The sequence below is a fragment of the Uloborus diversus genome, chromosome 9 (assembly GCF_026930045.1).
Source record: "Uloborus diversus isolate 005 chromosome 9, Udiv.v.3.1, whole genome shotgun sequence".
Classification (NCBI taxonomy): domain Eukaryota; kingdom Metazoa; phylum Arthropoda; class Arachnida; order Araneae; family Uloboridae; genus Uloborus; species Uloborus diversus.
This window is the reverse complement of record NC_072739.1, coordinates 135,956,020-135,965,947: the sequence shown is the minus strand read 5'-3', so window position 1 is coordinate 135,965,947 and position 9,928 is coordinate 135,956,020. Positions and strand designations below refer to the sequence as shown.

The window sequence follows — 9,928 nt, the reverse complement described above, 5'->3', positions numbered from 1 at the left end:
TAATACTGATGATGGAAGAGCGTTAATCCTTTATAAGGTAACGAATAACGATTAAATACTTTTGCGCTTGAAAATTAAATAAATGAATTGCCAACGTCTTAATGCACAAACAGTGAAATACTATAAGGTAATTTTTTTATCTGTGTTAGCTGTATTAAAAATATCCTTTGAGTTAAGATTGATCAAAGAAAGGAATTTCATTTAGGTCCTTAATTCCTACGTGTTTGATCCCTACCCTTTATTAAAGACAGGAGGAATTTACCCGCTTTTCCCATTGCCTAAAAAAGGGATTCAAATGAGGCAGTGAGAAGCAAAGGGATGTAAGTGGCAAAATTAAAAATTTGAAGATAACCAGTACATATGGTAGGTGAATCTCTCCTCTGTCTTAGGGCAAGACATGGTACTAATAGTCCGGGTAGTTGCTGCTATACAGCATGATTTAGAAAAAAAAATCAATGAAAGCCTACCTAGGATGTTATATTTAAACGCGTTTAACTTAAAACTTAAAAATGTCCACTTACATCCCTTTGCTTCTCACTGCCTCAAATGTGAAATTGCGAGTAATTAAATTACCCTTCCACCAATATAAACCCAAATGAATAGTATGTTTTTGAAGATGAAGGCATTGTTACTTAAACCTTTTAAAATGTAATTTTTATTGCTCTTGACGAATGTATGATGCATGTATTGTAAGAGATTTATAATCTTGAACAACTTTGATCACTTTTTAATATTGCCATTATTTCTATTAGTGCATGCTGGGTAAAAACACCGCATTTAATCCAGTCGATAACAGGAAGAAGAAAAATCCACATTTGCCCGGGAAATAACCAGAATGTGGTTAAAAGCAGGTTTTTTCTGAGGTAGAAAAGGTCCATGTAAACGTGGCTTATGAGAGTGTATGTGCGTGTGTCATTGTTTATTTTAATAATGTTGTGAACCGTTAACATTTAGCACACCTTTAAAATGTTACACGGTATTTTTATGATGCATGTGATTAAGGCAGAACGAACTCGCTTACTATTGCATAAGTCTTATGAAATTTATTTTTATTAGACTTAAGCATCATGCACCAAGTGTTGTGCTTCACAGAGTAGATTTCATTCGAACATTTCTCATTCTTAATGGAGTGGTATTCTTCTATCCTCCCATAAAGGGATAAAGTAATAATAATAATAATAATAATAATAATAATAATAATAATAATAATAATAATAATAAATTGAATTTTTAAATCTGGAATTCAAGTTATGTTTTTCGCAATCACTAGTGTTTGTGTATGTAGGCGTGTGTGTTTCTGTCTGTGTGTGCAGGCATGAGTATGTGTGCGTGTGTGTGTAGGTGTGTGTGTGTGTGTAGGTGTATATGTATGCGTGTGTGTGTGTACGATATGGACGTAACCTGGAGACGGTTTTCGCTAGAGGAGCAGCATTGGGAGGCCGGTCGACGGTGGTGCTTGCAGAGGGAGTCGATGGTTGAAAAAGGATCCGTATTTCAAGGACGGTAAAATAAAAACAATTAGCAATCGTGATTGCTCGAAAAAAAAAAAAGAAAGAAAACACACTCAAACCTTTTCTGTATCAAAAGACGTTTACTGAATTTTAAGTGATAATACCTCAAAGTATGAGGGATAAGTTTATTTATCTAGTCTGATAATACGATAAGAAGTGGGTTAAAAATTCTTCGTATCTTTCAAACCGACAAACACTCCTTATGTTTACATAGCTATAAAAAAAAAGTACAAGTAAAAATCTGAGATTGTTGTCCCTTTATATGCAAAATAATGTATCAGCAATAATCGTATCAATATCTAACCTTTTTACTTCCCTTTGCAAAGTAAAAGTACTGTATTCACGAAAACATTTCACTCGAATTTCAAGCTAAATTTTGATTTTAATCACACCTGCATTAACTTTGACTACATTTTTCAGCGCGTACATACGTAACAATGAACGTATGATTGTATCAGCATAAAATACTAATAACTTTTATCTAACTCTACTTTAAATATTAATAAATGGCAATAGAATGCAGATGCATACTGCCTAAGGAGGGCAGTCTTAAACATAATACTGGTTATAATTGGCTCTCTTTCTCAGAAATTGCCTCAGAGGTCAAAGTAGATGTCAACTTCTTCTTGAAAAGTGCCCCTTTGCATGATTTGTATGCCTGTGATCGCCCTGGCGCACAGTGGGGCGAAAACGACAAAAACCGCCAACAAGGGTAATTTTTTTTCTATATTCAACCAATTGCGGATTAATATATTTGCACAGGCCTATATCTTAGGCAATCAGAACTAGAATTTTAGAGCCCTTCGTCCACTACAAAGCTAAAGATAGCCTTTAGAAGGTGAAGAACCATGAATGAAGGGGATTTAAACTAATTACTTTGAAGCAATCTATATATTTTTTTCTTATTAATGGCGGTATATTTAATTTCTCTCGTGTCCGACGATAGTAAAAGAACAAAAATAAAGAATAATCGAATATTCAAACAGATAGTTGGTTTTGATCAAAACCGAAAACTGGGGATTTCAAAGTTATTTTTTTTAAACGCTCTACAAAAAAAATGTCATCTTATGTCCTCTTAGAAATTAATATTAATTAGTCACCAATGGTCTGTAGAAATACCCTGAAAAGGAATTAGCTGCGTAAACCTGCGAACTTTGGAGTTTGAGCCCAAACAAATTGAGAAAAATCCAATATAACATGCCTGAGTAAACAAAGAATCGCCCCACTGTGTGGCGCGGCATTGCAAGAGGCTAAGAGTAGATGTCAGCAGACAACTATTGCCACGTTGCGTTCGGGTCATCTACCTGCTTTTACAGTAATATACTTTGTATAAGTTTGGTACCTATATGTTTTGTAGAAAATTCCTGACTTGAAATCGGTAAAAGGATGTCTTCGATGGTTCGGTTTTGAAAACAGCCACCTAACCGCCTTGAATGGATCTGCGCTACAAGATCTCCCTATGTTGCAGACCGTATCTTTTGCCTATAACTCTATCCGCAGCATAGATCTAAATTTCTTCCAGGTAAGAAATGTTCCGATTTCATCATTTTTTGTCAAAATTAGGAGGGAATTGTTTTGTGATTGAATATTAAAAAAAGAAATAAAAATTTGTTTTGATTGATCTGTCGTCTATCAAGTAGAGTTATGTAAGCTGATCGCATAGGATGCGTTCGTAAACATGGATCGCTTGCCGCGGTGCTTCCTCAAGCGTTCGGAAACGCTTGTGGTGGAACCGGTGATGTCACCTAACCGCGTTTGTAAACGCTGCGGTCGCCTTCCGGCGTAGCAACATGTCGCACCGCCGTCTGCACACGGTTAGCGAGATCACAAACGTCACGAAGTCAGTTGGCCAATCCGATCGTGTTTCATGTTTTGATCATAATGTATGAGACTTTCCCATCCCGAAAGTTACGTTTTGATTGGAGCGTCGTTTGCTGCTGAACAAGAACTTCCACGGTGTAACGACGAGCGTTCGAAAATACAGCTGTTCCACCAGACACTCCTGAGAAATTCCAGATACGCCATAACCACACCGGACTAACCACGCGGTGTAATCGTTGGAGTATTTTCGAACGCAGCCATAGAGTGCAAGAAACAGGCCCGTCATTTATTAAGGAGGCAAGGAGGGGCAAACGTCGCCTCCCCTTCTCCCTCTGGCTTTGAGAAATCAGTATATTTCCATATAACTGGGTGTGGTTTTGTAGTGTTTCGATAATATATGCTTTGAGGGTATTGCCGTGAGAAGGCAAAGCGTGGATACTTCAAATGTTTCATTTTGCATTTTTGTCATCTTTGTACTTTAGCTTTATTGTACAAACTTGATTATTTGGTTTCCGCCGAAAATAAAGCACAAATTAAGCGTCCAATTCCAACATTTCCTTGCTGTTTGTGGAGAATTCAAAACGGGTTTCTTCAAGTATTGCAAAAACTCATTTTTGCCGATACTGCGTTTAAGGGTCATTCTTCAAAAAGTAACTTTTCTGTCGCACGCCATTTACAGTAAAACCTTTAAGAAACAATTCATTTAACAATGTTATTTAATTCCTTTCAAAATATATCTATTTAAACCTGCCAAAAAATTGTTAATAATATTTTTTATTTCAATATAGTTTTGATTCACAGCATGTGAATCCTCACCTCCGTGGCATGTTACACTCCTGGTGTGACTGTTTATGTTACTTAACAACTTGTTCAGTTAGAAATATACATTTATTTATTTATTTTTTCTCTCACAAGTGTCTCAAATACTAATTGCAATTTTTTAGTATTGTGTTTTTGTTCGTTTGAGGGGAATAAGGAATTACGCCACACAATAAATTCTCACCTCCGTTACCCAAACACAAAATGCCATTTCTCATTAACATGACAGTAATGGCATCACATTTTATTTCCCATGATACAAGGGAGCCAGCCAGCTTGTTGATTTTCAGCTATAAAGAAGTTGTAAGATTTTTTTGAAGAACAAGAAGATTTTGTTTTAAAAAACCAAGTGTCGATATTGGGAATTCTCAACTCAACGAACTTGAACTTCAGGAATGTAAATTAATGAAAAAAAAATGTACATGTTTTCATATCCTTAATATGTGTAGATTAAAGCAATAAAGAAATAATTTCTTTCCATGAAAAATATATTCTTTAGACCTATATTAATGGAAAATTCCTCACCTCCGTGACAGACCATATCAATGTCGTTATTTTTGAGGTGAGAAAAAAAATGGAGGGGAAATACATCAATTTTAGACACTTTACCAAAACTATAAATTACCAGTATATTCTCAAATTTACTAATTTCGAAGCATATTAATGCTGTACTATTTTTTAACACAAATTTGAATTAAAGCAATGGCTAACATTTAAGACGTATTTTAATTAAGAGTGCTTAGTATTAGATTCACACTTATTGAAATAGCTCATTGTTTGCACAATTAACGAAATTACTTTTTTGATATTCAATTGGCTTCTGTTCTTAAATACTAAAAGTTTTTTTTTTTCTGTGAACAAGGTATTTTTTATTTATGAATAAAATAATTGGAATTTAGCTGGGTTATTGTTTATGGTTACTTCTAGTAGGCAACAATACCATGCAAGAGTGAAAAAAGAAAACAAAAGGTTTTGAAATTGAAATGTATTTTCGTTCAAAAGTTCACACAATCTGCAGAATGACCCTTTATCTTCCCGCGGCAGAGCTTACCCTTTACAAAACCCAAAATGTTTTTGTAATGACCGGCCTGGCAAGAGACGAAACCTTTAAAGAGTGATATAGGTATTCGGCTCAATTAAAAATTATAAAATCCTTTCTTTTCATATTCAAACACTTAAGCAAAACTGGAATGTATTTTTTCAATTTATTTTTGGATTAGTCTCCAAAGATGAGAATGATAGATGAATATGGATATGTTTTTAATCTAGGGAACAAACAACGTAGAAGTGCTAGATTTGTCCCACAACATGCTTGTGTCAATACCCTCTGACTTTCTAAATAATTTGAAGAACCTGGAGAAGCTGTCTTTATCTTACAATCAACTTCTACACTTGAATAATGTATTTGCCAAAGTGTACCCAAAAGTAAGTAAATGATAAGGAGCACTTTGTTTCAGAAACAACAAAATCACTGTTATTAAAGCTTAAATATCGCAATGTTTTTGTATCATTCAAAAGGGGATTCATATTGGATAATATAAATTCTTGGTCCAATTACATTTTTATGCCTAATGTTAATCAAAAAAAGTTTTTTTTTTAAATATAACACTTTGTTTTCAATAAAAATACAAAAAACCTAGTTTTAAACCTAGTTTTATACCTAGTTTAAATACCAAAAACCCCATTTCTATTATTAAACAAACATATTTTTAATTTTTTAGGTTGGTAAACATAAAAAAATGAATCTCTCCGTTGTTTTCCTCGACTTAGAACAATCAGAATGTGGTTGTTTCCAAAATTTTAAAAGTATTTTTTTCTGAAAGAGTATGCTTAACAGCATAGGATCCGACCATTTTTTAAATAATTTGTTTATGTTTAATATTTTTAATAAATTATTTAAATTGGTGATCTTTCATTGTTTACATTTCTTGCCGATGACATCGCAATGATGAAATGCCATTCTGTATTGCCATCCACAGTACAAAATATTTAATTCGCATCTTTACTCACGTGTATTGGCAACGATATGGTTGATAGCAAGCGTAGAGCTCAATTTTAATTCGCTGCTTAATTATCATAACGTGGAAACGTAGTAGAAAGATGCGGCAAAGTGCATCATTTGTGACGTCATAAAGACCACGCCTTGTTTGAAAAATCGGACATTAAAAAAAATTGATTTAAGAATAACTGTTGGGAAAATGAAAGCATTTTCTGGGTCCATGTTTTTTTTTTTTTTGCTTATTCTATCCATTTCAATGACTAAAAGTAGTACTTTTGACTGAAGGAAACCACCTCATTTACTCTCTTTACCTTTCACAACTTTTATCATTAATCCGTAGACTTACCATACAGTATGAGCGTTCATTCATATGAACTATTTTAAATTATTGCTTTCAAAGTGAAAATTTAACAATGAAATCTAACACTTGAAACAACTCCGATAGTTTTCTCATTTATTAAGCTTGGGTGCATCTTTTTCAATTGCTTTAAAATGCTCTTCATATCTTCTTCAACTGTCGAATGATGCTGAGAAGTGTTTTAATATTTTTAGAGCTATCGTTGCATTTCTACTATTGGAATTCCATTGCAGCAAGATTGTACAACTTATCGATAGAGGCGTTGTTGGAAAGTGCATACCCAAAAATAAATCTTGCTACAGCGAAACTATATTTCTCGAAAAACTGAAGATGATCGATGATTGGGATAAAAGAATCGATTAATAGTGCTTACTATTGTAATTTTGAAATTAGCTCCCTGATTTAGAATAAAGCCCCCGGTAACACCAAATCGAAATAATGGAAATTGAACTGTCAAAAAAAAAAAAAAAAAAAAAGCAGAAGTAGGGGGAGTTATCTCCAAAAGTGGTAGTTAATGGGGTGTAACCGTGGTCAGGTTTGGATTCAGGAGGTCATTTTTCATAAAAATCAACAGCAATAGTGACACAACCATTTTTCATGCACCGTAATGTAGTTATTTGCAATGTTACTTAAATCTAAATAAAACATCTTTTTTTATCTTTTATTTTAGAGAATCATCTTAACCTCAAACAACCTAACCGACATCGATACGATCCTGCATGCCGGAATGGAACATGTTGAGACGTTAATACTTTCGCACAACCCCATTTCCAGTGTCTCCCCAACTATTTTCCACACAACCATTCCACGTGTTGAGACTTTGATGTTGGACTATTGCCAAATTTCCAGTTTCGACATCGGACCTTATGAGCTTTTGTCTAACCTGCAAGTGTTGGACCTCGGTCATAACCTCATCGAAACCATCCCAAAGCAAAAGATTGCTTTTGGTCAGCATTTGGAACTTAGTTTCATCGGTAACAGAATTTCCAAATTCGATGGTGAGTCAATGTTTTTGATCCAATTGAAAACGTTTGTCCCAGAGTTATCATGATTTACCGTAAGATAACTTTTTCCAAGAAGTTGAAAATATTTTTTTCAAAGTAATAGTACTACTTTTGACTTAAAAAAACAACCCCATGGATTCTTTATGGAAAAAAAAAACTGCATATCAAAAATGAATAATTTTGGAGAAAGCTAATAATAATTGTAATGCTGTCGGAAGGTAATCATGATATACATTCAGTTCAAAGGCTTAAATTCTACAGCAACGATACTCAATATGCAGCCCATAGTTCACAAGTGACCCGCTGAATCATTCAAATGTAATTTAAAATCATTTAAACAGAAAAATTAATTCAAATTTTTTGAATCAAACGCTAAATGTATGTAAAATACACAAAAAGGTGTATTTTACATCGAAATACATGGTGTCCGAAAAGTCCTTGATACTTTTTTGGAATTCATATAAAAGCAAGAAATCGTGGTAATTATATGCGTTTTGAACCGTAATTTTTCACTGGTTCAAGAATTTTAAAAGAAACGAGCTGATGTGTGCATCACATGACATCCTCTGCACCAATTTAATGTTATTTCCTCATTAGTGGAAAATTTAATGTGATTCAATCGTTAACTCTCTAAATATCACCAATAGTGGCCAATTTGAAACCAGATTAAAAAAAAAAAAAAATCCGGCAAATTTGTCGCCAAAGTGGCTACAAAACTTTGCGATCAAAAGACTGGCGATATATCGCCACGTGTCCGCCAAATTATAACACCACTTGAGTTTGCATCGAAATGAACAATGATTTCCCCCCAAAAAGGCACGAAACACCCCCTTTGGAATAAACGAATGCAACCAAAAAGGGCGGTGCGCAACTAGATCCCACTAAGAGTCTACGTAACAAATTTCAACTTTCTAGGACAAACAGTTCTTTTGTTATGCGACATACATACGCACATACATACGTACGTACGGACGTCACAAGAAAAGTCGTTGTAATTAACTCGGGGAATGTCACGATGGATATTTCGGGTGTATATACGTTCTTAGCCACTCATTCGCGTGTAGTCGGGTTGAAAAAAAAAAAAAACTCAACATTAATGCGGGGGTGAGCAAAATGGAAATTAAGGCCGAAGTTTAAGTAAAAAATTTTTGGCGAATAACTTTTTTTTTTTTTGTAAAAGTAAGTAAAAAAACGTAGTTATAAGTAACTTCTGTAACGACTGTAAAGTCACGGAGAGAAAAAAAAAAAAACGTAATGTGAGGTGTTTAAACATTTTACTCAAGAGAAAGCAGTACCTTTCATTACTAGAGTTCAGTGTGAGCACCAGAAAGCACATGCTTTCGCTAATCCTATCTATTCCAAAATAATAACAAACAACCTATTACAAAGGATACAAATTATGTTTTTGCTTCAAGGTCATCCGCTTTCTTTTCGTGGTCAAGCTATAGGCTGGCAATTTGGGGTGCGCTGCTTCACTTTTCCAACTGTACCGTAATGTGGCATGAAGTCCGACTTCTACAGTACACACATGCCATAAGGACCCGTTAATAGGGTAGGCAACCATTCACAGCATAATAACACATTCACACGAAGAAAGGACAAGGACAGGAGAGAGAAAGTACGTCCATGCCCGAGCCGGGATTCAAATCCGGACTTACCTGTCGCAGTCAGACTTCTATTACTAAACAAGGCAGGCGGCTTCTATTTAATAAAGCTATTAAACACCTCACATGACGTTTGTTTTTCTTATTGTGACTTCACGGTACACCCACCAAGAAATAAAAAATAAAAACTTTTATTTTCTTTTTTTTTTCCCTTTTACTTTTGTTTTCTTTTTTTACGATGTCATTAAAAGTTCCTGAACCTGTGAAGCATTCTGGCGGAAAACGGCGTATTCATACGACAACTTGTTGCTCTTTTATGAATTTTTAAAATTTGTCCAGAAAAACTTGTTGAAACCAGTTATTTTGTATTTCTAGATATGCTCGAGCACTTTGACTATCAACTTTTTCACAAAGACATCTTTAAGCAATGATGACACCTACATACAGTTGTCAAAAAACAGTGTGAGAAGCAAAGGGATGTAATTGGACCGGTTAAAGTTTCGAGTGAAACGCGTTCAGATCCTGGATGGCTTTCTTCGAAAAAATTTTCTGAATCATGCTGTATAGCAGCACTTACCAGAACTACTAGTAGGGGAAGCTGCTGTACTCATGGACAAAATTTACTTTTCAATTTTTGCTGGTCTCTGGGAATGGATAATCGATCTTAAATTTTTTCTGGCGGAATCTACAACTTATCATCTTATTTGGCGATTTTTGTCAGGTGAAAATTTCAAAGCTTTCACCTTCAAAAACATTTTCTTAAAAACCATCTTTTTTGTCTGTGGGTAAAACACCCCGTCCACCCCTCGGAC

The 9,928-nt window shown here is 34.6% G+C and overlaps 1 protein-coding gene across 1 annotated transcript in view; it reads left to right on the top strand.

The window, feature by feature from the left end:
• Positions 1-2,941: 2,941 nt before the first annotated feature.
• Positions 2,942-9,928, top strand: part of LOC129230516 (toll-like receptor Tollo) — a 28,638-nt gene continuing 21,651 nt past the window's right edge. Inside the window, exons 1-3 of the mRNA XM_054864919.1 lie at positions 2,942-3,033; positions 5,421-5,576; positions 7,179-7,506. Coding sequence (XP_054720894.1) covers positions 2,971-3,033; positions 5,421-5,576; positions 7,179-7,506 — 547 coding nt within the window. The 5' untranslated portion in view covers positions 2,942-2,970. The remainder of the gene's footprint in view (positions 3,034-5,420; positions 5,577-7,178; positions 7,507-9,928) is intronic.